General features: G+C 44.3%; 1 protein-coding gene across 2 annotated transcripts in view; it reads right to left on the bottom strand.

Moving 5' to 3' along the window:
• Positions 1-532: 532 nt before the first annotated feature.
• The window catches only part of NAV1 (neuron navigator 1), a 75,426-nt gene continuing 54,798 nt past the window's right edge, over positions 533-21,160 (bottom strand). Inside the window, exons 14-28 of one of the 2 annotated variants that reach the window (XM_021717102.1) lie at positions 15,248-15,369; positions 14,439-14,447; positions 11,301-11,497; positions 10,857-11,049; positions 10,596-10,764; positions 10,194-10,291; positions 9,917-10,012; positions 9,374-9,533; positions 8,724-8,959; positions 7,442-7,596; positions 7,222-7,293; positions 6,232-6,428; positions 5,641-5,759; positions 2,352-2,549; positions 533-1,406 (exon numbers count right to left, since the gene is read on the bottom strand). In XM_021717102.1, the coding sequence (XP_021572777.1) occupies positions 1,311-1,406; positions 2,352-2,549; positions 5,641-5,759; positions 6,232-6,428; positions 7,222-7,293; positions 7,442-7,596; positions 8,724-8,959; positions 9,374-9,533; positions 9,917-10,012; positions 10,194-10,291; positions 10,596-10,764; positions 10,857-11,049; positions 11,301-11,497; positions 14,439-14,447; positions 15,248-15,369 (2,117 nt within the window). In that variant the 3' untranslated portion in view covers positions 533-1,310. The remainder of the gene's footprint in view (positions 1,407-2,351; positions 2,550-5,640; positions 5,760-6,231; positions 6,429-7,221; positions 7,294-7,441; positions 7,597-8,723; positions 8,960-9,373; positions 9,534-9,916; positions 10,013-10,193; positions 10,292-10,595; positions 10,765-10,856; positions 11,050-11,300; positions 11,498-14,438; positions 14,448-15,247; positions 15,370-21,160) is intronic. The other variant, XM_021717103.1, reaches the window with a different exon arrangement.

Below are 21,160 nucleotides of genomic sequence, written 5' to 3'. Positions count from 1 at the left end.
TTGTCAAAAACAGTAAGAGCCAGCTAGGATATCAGGATTCAGTCAGACAAAGTGGTTACTATCAGAATAGTACTGTGAGGGGCCAGACAGGCCATAATACAGGAGAATATTTCCCATTTCCTGGTTTTCCTCCAGTCCATTATGAAGCTCAGAGTAGATCTTCTATCAAGATAGAAGTAGATCTTCTATACCCACTCATGCCAGAGGCTGGCAATTGAGCTCCCAGGTAGAATGTGTGCTTTCTCAAAAGGGAAGTCAAGGGAGCTGGGTTCCTCTTCTCCCACTACTTCTGAGCCAATGTTTCACATCTCATATAAGCCCCAAAGATGCCAAGGATAGTGGCATGGCAGGTGTCTAGCTGGTGCCAATTGGATGGCATCAGATTCTCCAAAGAAAAACCCACTTGGAAAAGCCAAACTAGGCCCTGGAAAAGCAATCCAAGCATCTCGCGGATGTGGGAGGTGGGGGGAGGGTACAAGGGGAGGTAAGTAAAATAAATAGGCAAATAAGAGAAAAAAATAGTAACAAAATAAAAAAACAAAAATAAAAAAGTAGGGTTTATTGACACTCATGCATGTTAAATTAGAGGGTAGAAAGAGCTAGTAGTCTCTCTTTGAAGGCTGTAATGTTTTTGTGGTTTGGTGACTTCTTATGTTGGCAGCCGTCTTGTCAATGTCCCTTATGTCAGCCAGAGGGCAGGAGTGGGAAGGTCTCTTTCTACCTTGGCAACTGGTTCCCCTCTCTCCAGCTTCATCTTTTCTTTTTTTTTTTCTTTTTTAACCTCTTACAGATTGATTTAAACATTTTTAAAACCACATGCTTCTTTTTCTGGTCTCCAGCCAGATCTCTGGGGAAGAGTTGTTGGCAGTGGTGATGGAATTGGGAAGGGTCTGTGAGGGAATCTAGGGAGCTTCCTGCTCCCCCAGCCTTCCCCACACATGACTGTCTCTCTCAGGGTTGTTTGTGAGAATCAGTTAGGAACTACTGCAGAGTTTCTTGATGTCTTCTGAATCCCTCCCCAGAAAGCCCAAGAAGTCAAGGAAAAGACCCAGAATCATCTTTTCCCCAAAGTCATGAGAGGAGGCCAGGAAATGTATTTAGGGGACATAAGTTCTCCACCCCGCCAATCTTTACTAGGAAGTCCTCAAAGGTGCAGCACCAAGAACCTGCCTCTCCTCTTTCACCTCTTCCTCCCCCCTGTTCTCTTCCTAGGGCTAGAGAGCCAGGGGTCTGAAAGAAGAGGGGAAAGGAGGAGCTGGCGTAGTGATGCCAGCATTCTGCTGTCCGGAGTGACAGTGATTGCTGGACTCTCAGAGTGTTGCCTGGAGGTTGGGGTCCAGGATGGTTTCTCGATCTGGAGACTCAATGTAGTTGGCAGCTTCTTGAAGTTTCAACAGCATGGCCATCTGAAAAGGGGCAAAAAGATTACTAAGAGATGGGATTCTGGGTCCCGCCCATAAAAATCTAGCTCATGGGTCTGATCCTTGATTTGTAAGTGGTTAAGAGCTCAGAGTTTAGAGGTGGTTCATGAAAAAGCAATGACAATTGTTTCAACTCTGTTTGTAAACACATGCATGTATTACAGGCATCTGTGAGTATGTCTGTTTTTTTTTTGAGTTGGAGTCTCACTCTGTCGCCCAGACTGGAGTGCAGTGGCCGCTCCCAGCCACCGCAGCCTCGACCCGCTGGGCTCCGGTGATCCTTCCGCCTCAGCCTTCCAAGTAGCTGCAACTACAGGCACGCACTGCCACACCTGGCTAATTTTTTGATTTATTGTAGAGATGAGGTCTCGCCAAGTTGCCCAGGCGGGTCTCGAACTCGCAGACTCAGGCAATCCACTCACCTCAGCCTCCCAAGGCACAGGATTATAGGCTGAGCCACCCAGCTGGCTTGTTGTTTTTTTTTTTTTCAGAGACAATATCTTGCTCTGTCACCCAGGCTGGAGAGCAGTAGTGCAATCACAGCTCACTGCACCCTTGACCTCCTAGGCTCCAGTGATCCTCTTGTCTCAGCCTCTCGAGTGGCTGTGCACTACCACACCTGGCTAATTTTTTTCAAAATTGTTGTAGAGATGATGAGGTCTCACTATGCTGCCCAGTCTGGTCTTCAACTCTCGGCCTCAAGCGATCCTTCCACTTCGGCCTCCCAGAGTGATGATATTACAGATGTGAGCCACCATGCCTGGCCTATGACCTTGGATTCTAATATTCCAAGCTCTTCACTGGCCTCATCCTTGTCCTGGCCTTGCTGATACCCTTCAGGCTCCAGGCCCCATCATTGTATGCATGAAGGGTGTGAAGAATTCTGTTCTACAATACTCTTTCTTTTACCCTAGAATGGCTTATACTTACCAGAGGATCGGAGTCCAGAGAACTTGGGGTGCTATCTTTGACTGCTCTATCCTCTGGAGGTGAGGCAATGCTGTGAGGGCCCACTGTGGGTGGGGGCAGGTGGTACAGCTTTGATTGGTCTTGTTGGGCTGACGGCCAGGGAAGAGTGTCCCGGACCCACTCCACTGGGTCTTCCCAAGCAGCTTTCTGTCCATGGACCTAGAGAGAAGGAGAAATGTGATTACTGTGGGGAATCCACAGACTAGAGGTATGTTCATGTGGTCTCTTGATAGTTCTCACAAAGGATATGTTCCTTAAAAATATGTACTGGCAAGTCGGGCTCGGTGGCTCAGCCTGTAATCCCGTGCCTTTGGGAGGCTGAGGTGAGTGGATTGCCTGAGGCCATGGGTTCAAGACCCGCCTGGGCAGTGAGACCTCATCTCTACAATAAATCAAAAAATCAGCCGGGTGTGGTAGTGCATGCCTGTAATTCCGGCTACTTGGAAGGCTGAGGTGGAAGGATCGCCGGAGCCCAGCAGGTCGAGGCTGCGGTGGCCGGGAGCGGCCACTGGACTCTAGTCTGGGCGACAGAGTGAGACTCCAACTCAAAAAAAAAATAAATAAATAAATAAAATAAATTAAAAAAATATGTACTGGCTTCAATTCCTGTGGAATTTTCCTAAGTTTCTCAACAAGGAAAATTGGTATAAATGATAAAATCAGCTTGGGGGATAATTTAGAAGACTGCATTAAACTTTTTAAAAAAACTTAATTTTTTAAATGTATTTTTTAATTGACAAAAATTATATACATTTATGATATACAACACGATGTTTTAAAATACGTATACATTGTGGAATGGCTAAATCAAGCTAATTAACATATGTATTACCTCACATTTTTTTAATATGAAAACACTTAAAATTTAGCCTCTTAGTGATTTTCAAGTATACATATATATATTAGTGATTTTCAAGTATATATATATTATTATTAACAATGTAGTGTGTGCATATAAATATATATATACACACACACACACACACACACATATATATATACTGTATCATTAATAATAATAGTCTCAGCTGGGCTCAGTGGCTCAGCCTGTAATCCCGCGCCTTTGGGAGGCTGAGGTGAGTGGATTGCCTGAGCCCACGGGTTCAAGACCTGCCTGGGCAACTTGGCAAGACCTCATCTCTACAATAAATCAAAAATTAGCCGGGCATGGTAGCATGAGCCTGTAGTTCCAGCTACTTGGAAGGCTGAGGCAGAATGATCACCGGAGCCCAGCAGGTCGAGGCTGCGGTGGCTGGGAGCGGCCACTGCATTCCAGTGTGGGCGACAGAGTGAGACTCCAACTCAAAAAATAATAATAATAATAATAGTCTCCATGAAATACAGCAGATCTCTTGAGCTTATTCCTCCTGTCTAAGTGACGTTTTGTATCCTTTGACCAACATTTCCCCAACCACTCCCATCCTCTGCCCAGCCACTGGTAACCACCATCCTACTCTCTGCTTCTATGTGTTGGACTTTTTCATATTCCACGTATAAGTGAGATCATGTGGTATTTGTCTTTCTGTACCTGGCTTATTTAATTTAACATAATGTCTTCCAGGTTCATTCACGTTGTTGCAAATGACAGGATTTCCTTTATTTATTTTATTTTATTTTTTGCTATGTTACTCAAGCTACACTTGAACTCCTGGGCTCAAGGGATCCTCTTACCTCAGCCTCCAGAGTAGCTAGAACTACAGGCACATGCCACCATGCTTGGCTTTGGATTTCTTTCTTTTTAAAGGCTGAGTAGTTTTTCATTGTGTACATATACCACATTTTCTTTACCTATTCATCTACTGATGGACACCTAGGATGCATTACAACTTAACAAGCACTTTTTTTTCTTAAGACATAGGGTCTCACTCTGTCACTCTGGCTGCTAGAGTGCAGTGGTGCAATTATCACTCACTGAAGTCTCAAACTCCTGGGCTCAAGCGATCCTACTGTCTTAGTTTCCTGAGTAGCTGGTACAAGCGATCCTACTATCTTAGTTTCCTGAGTACAGGTGTGAGCTGCTATGTCCAGCTTCACAAATCTTATGAACCCGCCATTTTATTTTTCAAGTATGAAAGTCTTCCACTTTAGCCATAATACTTAAAAGAAAAACTGACTTTATGGAAAACAGATGTTATCTGTATGAAAATGCTTTTAAATTGGGAAACTATTAATAATAATGCAAAACTTCCTTAAAATACCACAACTTACAAATGTAATAATGATTTCTATCATCAGTCTGGTATATAGCATTGCTTAAAATACACTATATCATTAGGAGATATCTATTTAAATAATAAATCACTTTTATGGATAATAAGATCTAGTCATTACATCATAGTACATTAGTGCTGGAATATACTTTGGTGATCATTCTGCTCTAATTTACAGTTGAGACAACTGAGGAAGTTTTTTTAAAATGACATGCTCCTTTTATACTGTTTTTATTCTTTTTTTTTTTTTTTTGAGTCAGAGTCTCACTCTGTTGCCCAGGTTGGAGTCCAATGGCACCATCATGGCTCACCGCAGCCTCAACCTCCTGGGCTCAGGTGATCCTTCCACCTCAGTCTCCCAAGCAGCTCGAACTACAGGCATGTACCACCATACCTGGCTAATGGCTCATTTTTTTATTTTTTATTTTTTTATAGAGATGAGGTATTGATATGTTGCTCAGGCTGGTCTTAAACTCCTGGTCTCAAGCAATCTTCCCACCTTGGCCTCCCAAAGTACTGGGATTACAGGCATGAGCCACTGCACCCTACCTATTTTAACTTTTAAAACTTTTTTTCACATATTTCATTTTGTCCTTGAAATAACCCAGTGATTTAGGTAGACCAGAATGCATCATTTCCTTTTTTACATATGAGGACATTAAGAAAGGTTAAGTAACTTGGTCAAGGCCAACATATTTATTAGTTGTTAGTAAGTAGCTAAGACTATAATAAGAGTTTTACTTAATTCTTAACTCAATTATTTTTCTATTGGCTCTGACTCCTAGAGAGTGGTAGGAATTAGGCTTACAACCAGGAGGACTAGGCTGGAGAGATGGCCCCGGAGGCAGTAGCCATTGAGCCATTTGCTAAGTGGTGGCTGAAGGCAAGAGAACAGCTTATTGTGTCTAGTGCCCTGTTCTACCTGTTAGAAAGAGAACCTAACTAATCCAGCATTCCCTTAACATTAAGAACTGTCTCTACTTTGTTAGGTAGGACAGCCTGATTTGGGGGTTTGAGAGGACTCAGAGGGTAGGGCTCACCTTGATCCCATCCTTGGCGCCTTCCTGTAGATAGGGAATGATAGAGTTGTTCCATAGGTCAATGAACCAGGTCCGGAAGTCCTCAATGCCGATTGGACAGGACAGAAAGAAACAAGGACCTAAGGAAAAGGATAAGGCCATGAAGATGGCTAGAACTTAGATCTTCCCTGTCATGTGCCTCTGTTACTCTTTAGTACCAGGCAGAAGGTCTGACATCCAGAGGATTAAAGGTAATTAGAGTTGTAAAGACAAGTGGGTGCTAGCAATCTCATAAATCATGTTTCACAAGATGAGATAAGGGAGTGAGGAAAGTTTTAAATTCCCTCTTACATACTTTCCTCATTTTTTTTCCTGTTAATTGTGGGGAAAAAAATGAGGGAGAGAGGTTAGCTTTCTGAGGGTTGAAGTGATTTACCAAATCATGGTGCCAATTATGAAGGCTCATTAAGTACTTCAGTGGTTCAAGCCACATGTCTTGCCAACTCCTTTACATGCTGAAGACTCCAGGAACAAAAGGGAGTCCCCTCCAGGAAGTATGGTAGAAAAGGGAAGCCACCTCCTGACCCCAAGGGGGAAGCTGGACCCCAGTACCGATGAGGAAGTCTGAGGTGCTGTGCTTCTCAAGGAAGGTGTGAAGATGATACCACAGCTTGGGTACCCAGTCGAGCACCCGAAGCAGCTCTTCCTTGTTGGCATTGATGTCACTGTCTGACTCTACCAGCTTCCTCCTCAGGTAACGAACCAGGAAGCCATTGGCTGGCTCCACGTTGTTGGAGAAGGTCAACATCCTGCCACAAGGGATGGGGAGAGTGGGGTCAGCGTGGCAACAGGGACATTGTCAGGGTTCATCTCCTGCCATTCTTCTGTCCTTCCTCCTGCCTACCTCTCACTTTCACCCACTTGGTTTCTTCTCAAGTAATAGTGGGGACAAAGGAACTCAGGGCAGTAGCCCTAGGCCAGTAGAGTTGATTCTCAAATTGGGAACCATCCTCAGATAATCCCTTGACCTCACTGACACAGATCAGGGTGTGTGGGCAGAGAATCTTTTTTTTTTTTTTTTTTGAGTTGGAGTCTCACTCTGTCGCCCAGACGGGAGTGCAGTGGCCGCTCCTGGCCACCGCAGCCTCAACCTGCTGGGTTCTGGCGATCCTTCCGCCTCAGCCTCCCAAGTAGCCGGAATTACAGGCATGTGCTACCACGCCCGGCTGATTTTTTGATTTATTGTAGAGATGAGGTCTCACTGCCCAGGTGGGTCTCGAACCCGCGGGCTCAGGCAATCCACTCACCTCAGCCTCCCAAAGGCGCGGGATTACAGGCTGAGCCACTGAGCCCGGCTGGCAGAGAATCTTAATTACAGCATCCTGCCTGGCTCTCTCCCAGTCCCTACCTCTCCTCAAGTGTCCCTCTCCACCCTATCACTGGCATAGCAAATACACCTACTTTCTCTTCTCGGCCCAAGAGGGTCTGGCTACTTCCCTTTCCTTCTGCTATCTACTGCCCCTATGGCAAGAGCCCAGGAGTTAACTAATTTATAAACTCTTGGGTAGGGCCAGAAAGTTCATCCAGGGCCACAGTTCTTACCTGAAGCTCAAGTGCAAGCCATGGTTGGGTGTCATTTTTACAGGCTGATTGGTGGTACCTATAATATAGGGACTGTAGGAAGAGAGGAAAAAATGGTTCACTTAGATTTGTCTAAACAGTTGCCGTCTGCTGTGTGCACACAGTGGAAAGCTCATAGATGGTACTGGACTGGGTTCTCCCTTCTCCTGCAGTGATGAGCTTGGTCTTGATCCCAGCTTACCATTTGTGATACTTGCAGGTGAGGGCTCCATTGACCAGCTCACTGATGGAGCCTGCTTCACTCAGGTCATCCAACAGGATCACCAAGGGCACATCCCCAATTCCTGTTTCTCGGTCTATCTGGTTGGCCAGGTTGGAAAGATACAGTTGCAGATCCTGGAATGAAAATGGCTGTGGGTTGGCACTCAGGAATCAGCACCGGGCCAAACCTTGAAAAGAAGGATTTTGAAGCTCTGCTAGATCTGGATTTCCCTGGGGCCTCTGGTTACTCAGTAATTTGATTATAAACCGGGCACAGTGGCTCATGCCTGTAATCCCAACACTCTGGGAGACAGAGGCAAGAGGATTGTCTGAACCTGAGGGTTTGAGACCAGCCTGAGCAACTTGGCCAGACCTCATCTCTATAATATAAAAAAAGAAAAAGCCAGGTGTGGTGTTGCACGCCTGCAGTTCTGGCTACTTGGAAGGCTGAGGCCAAAGGATCGCCTGAGCCCAGCAGGTCAAGGCTACGGTAGCCATGAGTGTGCCACTGCCCTCCAGTCAGGTGACAGAGTGAGACTCTAACTAAAAAAAAAAAAAAAAATTGATTATAGAACCAGATTACCAGATAGTGATAAAGTGTTAAACAGTGGTCCCAAAGGCCCCAAATCAACCCTCTTTGGGTGGGGGAGGTCCCTAAATCCCTCAAAGGTGGGGAACATAGGCTGTTTCCTAAATGGATTTTCACTGGGTTGGTACCATGAACTAGTATTAATGGAGGTGCCTCTCCCAGCTGGGGTGAGCCGATTTAAACCAACTCCTAAGTATGAGGATATGATCAAGAGACATCAGAATTTGGCAGGGGAGGGCACAATATGTGATGTTTAATTCTGTGTGCTTCTTCCCAGAAAGCCCAAGGTCAGAGAGTAATACTGAAAAGAAAAGTAGAGGGAAGGAATAAAAAAAGAAGGAATGGGACTGAAAGGGTTGGCAGAGAGTAAGGTGGAGATGAGGATGCAGCTTCCTCAACAATGAACCCAAGTGGAAGGAGCTTTTCGGAAGGAAGGGAAAACATGGAGAAAGAAGTTAAGGGCAAAAGGCTGGAAAGAAACTGGGGCCCGGGGAGGGAGAAGGCTAGAAAAGGGGATGAGAGAGGAGAGAAGAAAAAGAACAAAGAAGCGGGGGAGAAAGATGAAGGCAGATGTGAGGAAGGTGAAATGATGAGGCAGGAAGGGGCCTGGGAAAGGTCTTGGAGGAGGCTGAGGCCCGAGCAAAGAATGGCAGGGGTCTCAGGAGGCAGCCACCTTGCAAGACTGCTGGTGCATGTTGAAGGTGCTGACGATGCCCTCAGTGACTTCACGGCCGGAGCGCTCCACTAGGTACTCGGCCAACCGATTGGTCAGGTAGGTCTTGCCCGTGCCACTGGGGCCTGAGAGGACGAGGCGCCGGTGCTTGAGCAGGAGGCTTATGTAGTGCTGCATCATCGGCTTGGGGATCAGTGTCTCAAACACCAGGCTGTCGACGCATTTCTCCTTCAGACCTGAACCCCGCCCCAGAAAGCATGAGTCTTAACCAGGGCCCTGAGGGCAGCAAGGGACCCTGAAGAGCTTTCCTTTCTTCATCTGGGAGCCCACTGAAGAAACTCAGAGCCACTTGCATCATGGCTCCACGAATCCCCTAACTCCTAGTTTTGAAAACTTGGATCTCACTTTTAGGGACATACTCTGAGCTAGGGGTGAGGGGCAGAATCAGAAGCCAAGTCTTGGCAAAAGTGTCTCTGGGAATATAAGTTAGGACTGGGTCTTACTCATCTTTTTGTATCTCACATTACTTAACCACTTTCCTTTTATAGCTTCTCAATACATTTTTGTTGAATGAATGTACAATGGACTATTTGATGATTCTCTCCCTGTCTTCATGCCATATCACCTCACCCCAAGAGACAAAGACTGACCTTTGAGGGAGACTGATATGTTATTGACACCTCGACGGCAAGGAGGCATCTCTGGGGGCTCAGCATCTAATACTCGTTTCACGTGGCTGAGGCTGTAGCCATGGATGGACTCAGTGCTTAGTCCCAGGGTAGAGGCTGGATCCATTTTAGAAATATAGTCCTGATAGGAGTGATAGGGAGGAGAAGAAAAGATGCAAACATAGTTCTAAAAGCCACAAGAATGAACGAACATTATAGGAAACAAAAGTAGCTGGAAAAAGATAAGGGCACATGCTTTTCCTATGTAGCATTTCTCCATAAAGCATCAAAATCCCAGGATCCCAGTGCCTGAATGGTTTAATATCCTGTGAGAAGCTGGGCATCATGGCTCACTGTCTATAGTCCCAGCTACTCAGGAAGCTGAGGCAGGAGAAATGCTTAAGCCCAAGAGTTTGAGGCTGCAGTAAGCTAACTACACTCCAGACTGGGCGACAGAGAAAGACCCCATCTTTAAAAATCCCATGAGAGCATGGGCAACCTTTGTGAGTACAAGTATCCCTTTACCTTGAACACTTGGAAAACAGCTTCATCCAGCATCTTCCAGTCAACTTTTCCACTGACTTTGCTACATCCCAGGAAGAATTCTTGCTGTTTCAAGTCCTGTAAGGCCAAGGTAGAAGAAGCATGTGAGCCTTGATGCAGATGACTCCACGAAAGGGAGATCCTGAAAGGCCTTAGGAATTGACTGCTTTGGTTTCAGGGGTATTGAGGACCCAGGTTTTTTTGGAGAAATGTAAGCACATCATGTTCATTCCCCTCGTGGCTCTCTGAAGTTCCTTACCCCTTTGATGATGTGCTGGGGGGGCATCCTCACCACCACCCGAAGGGTCACTTCCTCCTTTGGACCACAAGTACTAATGCCATCCATGGGTGATAGGTCTGAGGGGATTAAAAAGAACCAGTTGGTGTTAGAAGCACCTACAGCCTTTCTTAAAATTTCCTGTCGGTATCCTTTCCAAATAACTCTTCATTTACCACAGAGAAGAAATAGAGATCCTAAGCTGAAAAGTAATTAAGGTTAAAGGTCCATAGTAACTTGTAGTGTTTCGTGAAACTGGCACCTGCTTTGTTTGGGCACTGTGAACTCCCTGACCCAAAGGAGATGCCATCAGAGGAAGCAGAATGGTGAAACGAACCCTTTTTTTTCTCTCCACCTTTACAGATTTTTCTCCCAAACAGGTACCTGTGTCTGCGAGACTCGGGCTGAACGAATGGGTGAGTGCGAGACCCAGGGAGCGGCGAGGGGATGATAAAGCAGATGACCCAGGGACCTGCCCTGGAGTGGAGCCTGATGAGGGGCCTGGGGCTACCTTCAGTCGGTCATTCTCTGCTTTCAGCAGGTCCACCTCCAACTGCAGCAAGAACAGACAGGGTAGGGTGGCAGGGTTGGTCATATACTAAGCCTTGATCTTCTCTTCCTGCAGCTCTCCGCCCATATACTGACCTGCATGTTGTGCATGGTCTCCCGCAGCTGATCCAGTTGGTGGGCAGAGTTGAGGGCCTCCAAGCGGATGTCTGTAAGCTTCATTTCCTTCTCCCATAGCTCAGAGCGCAGCTCTGAAACCTCCTTCTTCTCTGGCTCCTCTTCCTCATTGGCATGGAACAGCCTAGTATGGGGAACTGGGTGAGCAGGGGCCCTGTAAGAAAGCATGAGTCAAGCCAGGCTACACGGAGAAGCATTTGAGTTACTAGGGAATGTTGAGAGGCGTAGCTGGTAGTCGTGGCTCCTCCTGCCCATAGATATTCAGTTAGCATGAGAGGGATCTCATGCACCTAGGGAGAGGTCAACAGTAAGGTATTGCCTGTGCAAAGTCTGATGGGCTTACTGTTAACTGTAGCCTGCAGTTTACACTGGTACCAGGGTGGCAGGAAGCTAGAGAGCACTTACTCAGTGACATCAATGCCCACAGAGGATGAGTTGGAGGACTTGATGGAGGGTGAAGCAGTCTCCGTGGAACCATGCTGTAGTTTGGGGGAGGAGGGCGCAGAGGAGTCAGGTGTGGCAATCTCCTCTATATCAGAGTATGAGGAAGCTGACTTGGGTCCTTTTTTTATACTGAAGGCTTTGTTGAAGGAACTTCGAAGCTGGAAAAAAGCAGATCCAGGTAGCGAGATGTCAGGACTCCACTCAGGGGATGGTGGGGGGAATGGGGGTAGTTTAGAACTTATGAGGCAGAGATGTGGAAACTGGGAATTTACTTGTTAAAACTAAGCATTTTTCTATGAGGCTTCACTTGATTCATGGAATATGGACAGAAGAGTTGCCTAGGTATTAGGACTCAAGAGAAAAAGCAGATTCTTCTGGCTTGCTGCTGTTGCAGGTTATGGGAATTTCTTGGGTGTTCTCTCTCCCATAGGGAGAACTATGCCCCGATGGGGGACAGAGAGAAATTCCCAGAAGTTGCATGGTATACCGTTCAGCAATCCAATCCCCCCTTCTGCAGCAGACCAATAACTTCTCAGTCTGGAACCTAGCTTACTCTGGGTCTCAGAATGCCACCTCCGACCAGAGTCATCAGCTCAGAATCTATTCATCTATTCACCTATCAATCAGAAACTGACAATATGATTCTGTGGAGAACAAGAGAAAGGAGTGGTATCAAGTTTCGTTTGAGTATGTCTTGTGCCCAGCGCACCACAGAATGGTTAAAACAGCCAGACATAAGCACTTTCTACTATTTTGAAGGTCCTAGAAGGGATACTTCCTTAGAGTACCTGGGGCATTATAATCTGACCACAGCTTGTTTATCTAGATGTTGAAGAGCTTGGGTGTTAGGGATGTGAGCCTGAAGTGCACACCAGGATCCTGTCCCACACCCACTCACATGCTTCCATACAGCATGCACACACACACACAAGGACACAGATATGAAATGGCAGCAGAGAGTAAAGGAGGGGTCAAAGGTTATAGGGGACAAAGGCAAACCAGTGATCCCAGGGACAGTGAGAAAGAAAGGGAAAACTTGAGGGTACCCTTTCTAAGTGTTTCTCCTGGAACACAGGAAGGCTGTTGGGTGATGGATGGAGCTAGTGGGTAATGTGTATTGGGGTTTCCACCAGGCAAGATGTAAAGGATGACCAATCTGACCATGATGAGTATGTATGCTACTGGCTGGTTCCAGGTGACTTGTTACAACCAAGCAGTCAAGGCTGAAAAGTACCATAAAACTCAGTTATCTGCAGAGAGGAGGAACTGAGCCTGAAAAGGCCAGACTTGCTTGAAATTGTACTCTTGAAGGAAGTCCTGGGACTAGAACGCAGGCTTTCTAATTTTCAACCCAGTTAAGTTTTCTGTATACCGCTTCCTCATGGGAAGCCATCTTTGTGTGGGTATGCAGAAAGAGATCCCATGACCCCAGTCTACCTGGAGCACAGGCCCTCTGAGATTAGCAAGGTCCTAAGGGAGAACAGTGCTCTGTGTGTATTCCAGTATTCCCAAAGCCAGGACTATTGGGAGATGTTCAATGTTATGTGGCTAGCGGTTTCAAGGCTAAATGAGTTCAGAAAACAATAGATTAAACAAAATGAAACAACATTCTTTACGGGGGAATATTTCAGAACTGTGTAGATGTGCACTTTAGAAAATGCAGTGGTTCTCACATTTATCTGATGATGGTATCAATCTTTAAGAGGCATCTCAATGGACTTGTGATCTGTGAAATACACTTTGAGACATGCGAATCTAAAGAATGAAGTTTAAATATCAGGCCCTTCTTATCTGTGCTGTCCCCTAGTAGGTCAGTGTTCTAGCTAGGCTGGTTTTGTCCCTGCCCCACTGCTTCCCTCCTGATCAGAAAGTGTCTATGTAGAAAACATCCCAACACATTATACTCCTCTCTCCCCATCATAAGGCCATCTCAGTTGAACTTTTGTCTTCTTTGAAAAGTTTTCCCTGCCTACTGTAATCACAGTCTTTCTCATCCATGAACTCCTTTAGCATTTATTGCCTGAGTAAGAATTGTGACACCACTGGATTGCTACTTATTTTATATGTACAATATTTTTTTTCTCCCGGCAATGCTGTAAACTCCTTAATGATGGAGATCATAGATTGCATGTTTCTGTTTTTTTTTTTGAGTTGGAGTTTCACTCTGTCGCCCAGACTAGAGTGCAGTGGCCGCTCCCGGCCATCACAGCCTCGACCTGCTGGGCTCCAGCGATTCTTCCGCCTCAGCCTTCCAAGTAGCTGGAACTACAGGCGCCCGGCTAATTTTTTTTTTTGACTTATTATAGAGATGAGGTCTCGCCAAGTTGCCCAAGCGAGTCTCGAACCCGCGGGCTCAGGCAATCCACTCACCTCAGCCTCCCAAAGCGCAGGATTACAGGCTGAGCCACCGAGCCCAGCTTGCATTTTTCATATCCTTCACAACACCTAGCACAATTTTGGGAGAGGGTTAGAGTGGACCTCAGATGTTTGGTTTGTAACAGAAATTCTGGGCTCATTTTCTGTTTGTCTTAGACTATAATCTCTCAAATGCTTTTGGAAAACGCCATGGATGCTAAGAGGGTTTTAGGCTTTGAGGTGACTTGAGTGTGCCCTAGACTAGACTATATCTGTCACCACCTACCTCTGGCTTATGCTTCCCTAGAGCTAAATCTTCAGGTTAAGCCTAGACTGAACTCATCTCTGGAAACTGTGGTCAAGATAACCTTTATCCAGTGACTCTCCTCCATTTTGGGTTTCTAGGTTTAATGGAACCAAAAATAAGAAGACTCATTTTTTGGCTAGGAGGAGCCCAATTTGACTGCTTTTATAACAGGCCAATTTTGTAACAGGGAAGACAGTAGGGAATAGATTTGAGTTTTGTTTGACATTCCTATTTGGCCCCCAACCAGACCACTCCTCTGTCCTCACATGGGGCAGCTGTGGATGGACCATGCAGTGGGAGTTAGGAACTCTGGGGTGGTTGTTACGGTTAGTGTTATGAGTGACCGTTCATTTTTGGGGGAAAGGAGTTGCTCTGGAAATAGGGAAGGTAAGGCAAAGGGAAAGAGAAAATAAGGAGAGAGGAACCGGGTCTCTTACCTCATAGACCTGGAAAAAAATAGGGATTTGGAGTCAGCGTTTTGAAGGGGGGGGAAAAAAAAGAAGCAACACTTAATCACTCATTTCACACAAGCTGGTTCCTATCTGTATTATACAAAGGTCTAGGGGCTAGTCTTACTGAACAGGGAACAGAGGAGTAGGAAGTCTTCATTTGGGGATGCTCTTCTTACCACAGTCAGCAAAAGGAGCTGAGAGTGTCCTAGACCTGCCTAAAGAATTCCAGAAAGGCCATCCAAAGACAGTTTAGGATTATCCGAGGGGAAAAAAAAATCACACACACACACAAATTACCTCTGGATCAGCCAAAGGTAATATAAAGAGTCCTGAAGTAATCTGTAAAGCTCCATAAATACCTCTCCAAAAACTGAAGGACCCTCAGGAGCATCTAGAATGAATAGCTTTATTCATAAAATCTCTCCATAAAATAGAAGAGAGTAATTGGGGTCGGGGGAGGGGGGTTGGTTAGAGGAGGGAACTGATAAGACGTTACTTCTGAATATTTCCTTAGCATCCTTCTGTTGTCAAATACATCTGGCCTAACCAGTATGGAAAGCCCAGAGAAAACAGATGTATATAAAGCTTAGAGGGGTGGCCGTGGGACAAGTAAGGAATGACTGAAGGAAAGGGAGAATTTAGCAGACTGCTCCAAGCAAACACCAAACTGGAGCTTAGTATTAGAAGGGGCTACATCTTGGTTAATTCTGGAAGGATCTGATCCCCAGGCTATGAGAGGTGAAGGCGGTCGACCATGGTTCTGTGTGGTTCTCTCCCCCCAAACCTTTACCTACCCAACTCTTTTTCTTCTTCTTTTTTGCATCAGCATCCTTGCTGCTGCCAATGCTGGAATGGCTAGTGATGCTGTTGAGGCTTGAGATGCTGTCTGAGGAGTTTTGTCTCTTGATCCGAAGTTCTAGGGGCCAAGTACACATGGGAAGAACACAGAGCAGATTTAGACAGGACATGAGACTTAAGGCAAATCTAGCTGCAGAAGATAAGAGGGATGGAAACCAAGCAACTCCTGGGTCCACATTATTCATTTTTTGGATTATTCACTCAACAAACATTTATTGAGAGTCACTAATCATGTTTTGACATAAAGATGCTAAAGGTAAAAATTAATTAGAAATGCTGGGCTCGGTGGCTCAGCCTGTAAGCCCGCGCCTTTGGGAGGCTGAGGTGAGTGGATTGCCTGAGCCCGCGGGTTCGAGACCCACCTGGGCAATTTGGCGAGACCTCATCTCTACAATAAATAAAAAAAAAAATCAGCCGGGTGTGGTAGCGCATGCCTGTAATTCCGGCTACTTGGAAGGCTGAGGCGGAAGGATCGCCGGAACCCAGCAGGTCGAGGCTGCGGTGGCTGGGAGCGGCCACTGCATTCCAGTCTGGGCGACAGAGTGAGACTCCAACTCAAAAAAAAAAAAAAAAAATTAATTAATTAGAAATGATCCTTGTTCTTAAGAAACAGAAGTGGCATAAAGTCATGAGCTCAGCATGAGTAGTTCTGAGAAGGACTTAACTGAAGCCAGTCTAGCCCTCTGTGGTTTTATGGAGACATTGGCCTATCATTTTTCATGATTATTCCAGCAATACTTGGCTACCTGGTGGTCTAAGACCAAGAATAATTAGTCATGTGTTCTGCATATAACCTGAATGAGTTTCAGTTTTCTCATCTGATGGGTAGAAAATCTTCACAGCTCTCTGGGAAGGTTTATGCTGGCACAAAAAACAAAACAAACAACAACAACAAAAACTACTTTTCTATAACAGGGAAGGAAAGAGTTACAAAGGAAGAGATATTCGAGTGTGGAAAGAACAGAAGTTCTTTCCATGGGAATGTTGGAAAAAGTATTTGTGCCTGCAGACAAGGTACATGCAAAGGTGTTGTGCAGGGAACTTCTTTGCTTTGAGGAACTGTGGGCAGTCTGGAATGAAAGCAGCACAGGGCACAAAAGCGGTGAGGTTGGAGATTATGCTTAGCCAGATCAGGGAGAACCCTGAATGTCTTTTATTTATTTATCTTTTGAGTTGGGGGTTCTCACTCTGTTGCCCAGGCTGGAGTGTAGTGGCATAATCAGGGCTCTCAGCAGCCTCAACTTCCTAGGCTCAGGCAATCCTCCTGCCTCAGCCTCCTAAGGACTACCGGACTACAGGCACATGCCTCCACACCTGGATAATTTTTTGATTTTTTGTAGAGACACGGTCTTGCTCTTTTGCCTGGGCTGGTCTCGAACTTCTGGTCTCAAGCAATTTTCCCACCTCAACCTCCTGAAGTGATGGGATTATAGGTGTGAGCCCCTGCGCCCTACCCTGAATGCCTTTTGAAAGAAATCTGCCTTTGTGCCACAGGTAACAGGAAGCAGAGAGTCTGAAGCAAGGGCATTAATATTAACCAATTTATAAAACTCTTTATTTTGAAATAATAACAGATTCACAGGAAGTTATAAAGAAATGTATAGGGAGCATCCTCTAGTGTTAACATCCTGCACAACTCTAGTGCAATGTCAAGAGATATTTTAAATATAGCTTACTATATTAACAATAAGAAAGATGAACTGGAAGGAAACTAGACTAGAGGTAGGGGGCTAGTTAGGTAGCTATTTACAAGTGCTCTCCTAGAAATATGATCTGTTAAATGAAGGAGATGTGGGCAGTATTTGGTTATTTTTCTCACTTTCTCCATGGCCAGAAGTGGATCTTTAAACTCCAAATTTACCTTGCTACTACAGGGGAAAAAAGATCCTAGGATGTGGTGTTGAAACTACCAAAGCTCATAAAGCACTTGAAAAACCCAGTGTTCAATGATTATCAAACCAAGTTTATGATAATACAGAGTACTTCAGTTATTTTAAAAGATGTGGGAAATTCCCAAGAGAATATGCTGAGTTGAAGTAAAAAAAAAATTCATTTGTATAAAAATGAATATATGTATCCATATATGTTTGCTTGTGTATACATATATAATTATTTCTGGAAAGATTTATAAGAAGTTAACTTTGGATAGCAAAATTTGAAGGGGTGATTCAGGGAGAGGGATTTTCTATTTCACCACATACCCTTTTACATAGTTTCTTTCAGGGTTTAGCAAACACTTACTGGGAAGGGTCAAATAGTAAATATTTTAGGTCTCCTGTCAACTACTCAGCTCTGCTGTTGTAGCTATTGTGGCGTTCACCTATAAATCCTAGCTACTCAGTCACAGACAATATATAAATTAGTGAGTACAGCTGTGTTCCAATAAAGCTTTATTTAAAAACAGGAGGTGAGCCACATATGCCTGATAGGCCATGGTTTGCCAAACCCAGTTTACATCTTCCCCTAAAACATGTATTGCTTTTATGATAGAAATTAGTTTAATTGAAATTAGTTAATTAAAAACAAAATGAAGGATAGCAAAATAGATGAGTACAGTTATTTGGAGGCTTCAATTAGTTGGGAGCCTATCAATTAAATTTTCAAAATGCCATCTAGTACTTTTAAGAGCAGAGGATGTGTTGGAGAATCAATCTTCAAAAATATAGGAAATCTTTTGTGCATTTTGAATTTTGTACCATATACATTTATTAACTATTTACAAATAAAATAAAACAAAGTTAGGTATCATTGCTTAAACATTAGCTCTTTGAATGCTGCTAGAAATCTTCCTGATCAGGTTGAGCTTGGATTAACATGAACTGAGGTTAACATGAAAACTCATAGCATGGCCAGGTTCAGTGGCTCAGCCTGTAATCCCAGCACTTTGGGAGGCCGAGGTGAGTGGACTGCCTGAGTCTGCGGGTTTGACACCAGCCCAGGCAACCTGATGAGACTTCGTCTCTATAGCAAAATAAAAAATAACTGGGCATGGTAGCGCAAGTCTATAGTTCCAGCTACTTGGAAAGCTAAGGCAAAAGGAGTGTGTGTGCCACTGCACTCCAGCCTGGGTGAAGAAGTGAGTCTCCAACTCAGAAAAAAAAGAAAACTCACTACAAAAAAAACGTTAATTCATTCACTCAGCAATATGTATATATGAAGAGCAAAGTGTACTTGAGAAACTAGAAATAGCTAGTTTCCATCACTTATGAGCTATGTTTAGGCAAGTTACTAATTTTTCTGATCTTATTCTCTTCATCTATAAAATATATTTTATTAGGTTGTTATCTGGAATAAATGAATTAATATGGGTAAAATGCTTAGAAAACTGTCTAGCGTATGCAAGTACTCAATAAATACTGGCTATTACTATTACTATAGATGGAGTAGCGTGTACAAGAGAAGGAATGAAAGATGAGGTTAGAAAGAAAGGCATGCCTTAGATCAGGAAGAGGATGCCATGCTAAAGGGTTTAGAATGTATTCTGTCCGTCCCCTTTAATGTGTTTTTCTGAAATGTTTTAACACATAGAAAAGTATAGTACAATGGACACACGTGTGCTCTTTACCTAATTCCATAATTGTTAATATTTTATTATATTTACTTTCTCTTTGTGCATACACACACACACACACACACACTTTATTGAACAATTTGAAAATAAGTTGCAGATAACATGACATTTTACCACTAAATAATTCAGGAATACTTCTAAGAATAAGGGCATTTTCCCAAATGTCATTATCATACCTAAGAAAATGAACAGTAATTATTTTCATCTAATATCTAGTCCATATCCAAATTAGAATGATTTCTGATCTTAACTGATATAATTGGAATATGCTGGGGGCAGTATAAAGGACTGAGGCCAGGTGCAGTGGCTCACACCTATAATCCCAGCACCTTGGGAGGCTGAAGTGGGAGGATTGCTTGAGCCCAGGAGTTTGAGACCAGCGACAGAGTGAGACCTCACCCCTCCAAAAATTAGCCAAGCATGGTGGCATTCACCTGTAGTTCCAGCTCCTCAGGAGGCTGAGACAGAGTATCACCTGAGCCCAGGAGGTCAAAGCTGCAGTGAGCCGTGATTGTGCCACTGCACTCCACTCTGGGCAACAGAGTGAGTCCCCAATTCAAAAACAAAAACAAAGCAAAACAAAAAAAGAAAGGACTAGAGTAAGGCAAGACTAGTTAGGAAATTATTGTCATAATCTAGGAGAAGAGTATTAAAAACTGAGCCAGGGTAATGGTGATAAAGAACAGGGACAGAATTGAGATCTATACAGGAAGTAGAACTAGCTGACTGTATAGGGTGAAACAGTGAGGAGTCAAAGATGACTCTCATCTTAGCAGCTTGAGTGACTAGGCAGATGATAATACCTGAGATGGGCAAAACTGCAGAAGGGAAAGGGCTGCCTTGTGTATTTGTAAGTGGAGGGGAGGAGATAGCTTTTAATTTTGAACATGTTAAGTTAGAGGTATCTATGAGGTCAATTAAGCAGAAATGGCCAAAGTGTTTGTTTAATATAGGTCTGGAACTCAGAAGACTGATTTGGATAGAAATACAGATTAAAAAGAGACTGTGAAATGATTGCACTATGCCGGGCTTGGTGGCTCAGCCTGTAATCCCGCGCCTTTGGGAGGCTGAGGTGAGTGGATTGCCTGAGCCCGTGGGTTCGAGACCCGCCTGGACAGCAAGACCTCATCTCTACAATAAATCAAAAAATCAGCCGGGCGTGGTAGCACATGCCTGTAATTCCGGCTACTTGGAAGGCTGAGGCGGAAGGATCGCCGGAGCCCAGCAGGTCGAGGCTGCGGTGGCCGGGAGCGGCCACTGCACTCCAGTCTGGGCGACAGAGTGAGACTCCAACTCAAAAAAAAATCAATTGTATTTCTGTACACTAGGATTGAATGGCCCAAAACAGAAATTAAAACACTTTCATCTATAACAGCATCAAAAAATAAATTTCACGAAAGAAATGCAAGGCCTGCATACATCAAACTGTAAAATATCACTGAAAGAAATGAAAGAATACTTAAAGGCTTATTCTTGGATTGGGAGACTTAATATTGTCAAGTGGCAATACTCTGCCAAAACTATGCCAGATTCAATGCAACCCCTATCAAAATCCTAACTGATTTTTTTTTTTGCAGAGATTGACAAATCAATTCTAAAATTTACATGAAAATGCAAAGGGCACAGAGGAGCTAAAACAGTTTTGAAAAAGAACAAAGTTGGAAGACTCACATGTCCCAATTTCAAAACTTAAAGCTATAGTCGTCAAGACAATGTGGCACTGGCTAAGGACAGACATACAGATGAATGGAATAGAACTGAAAGTTCAGAAATAAACCCATAAGTTCATGTCCAATTAACTTTTTTAAAAGAGCCAAGACAATTAAATGGGGAAAAACTGTCTTTTCAACAGATGGTGCTGGGACAACTGGTTATTCACATATAAAAGAATAAAGTCAGACTCCCTACCTCATTCCATATATAAAAATTTACTTAAAATGGAACAAAGACCTAAAGCTATAAAACTTTTAGAAGGAAACATAGGAGTTAGTCTTAATACCTTGGATTAGGCAATAGTTTCTTAGATGGAATATCTAAAGCAAGAAAAATAAATAAATTATCCTTCATGAAAATGGAAAATTTGTTCTTTTTTTTTGAGTTGGAGTCTCACTCTGTCGCCCAGACTGGAGTGCAGTGGCCGCTCCCGGCCACCACAGCCTCGACCTGCTGGGCTCTGGCGATCCTTCCGCCTCAGCCTTCCGAGTAGCCCGAATTACAGGCACACGCTACCACGACCAGCTGATTTTTTGATTTACTGTAGAGATGCGGTCTCGCTGCC

Source organism: Carlito syrichta, unplaced genomic scaffold, assembly GCF_000164805.1.
Source record: "Carlito syrichta isolate Samal-C Ts95f unplaced genomic scaffold, Tarsius_syrichta-2.0.1 Scaffold309294, whole genome shotgun sequence".
Classification (NCBI taxonomy): Eukaryota; Metazoa; Chordata; class Mammalia; order Primates; family Tarsiidae; genus Carlito; species Carlito syrichta.
The sequence above is the reverse complement of the archived record's forward strand: the minus strand, read 5'-3'. Positions and strand labels throughout refer to the sequence as shown.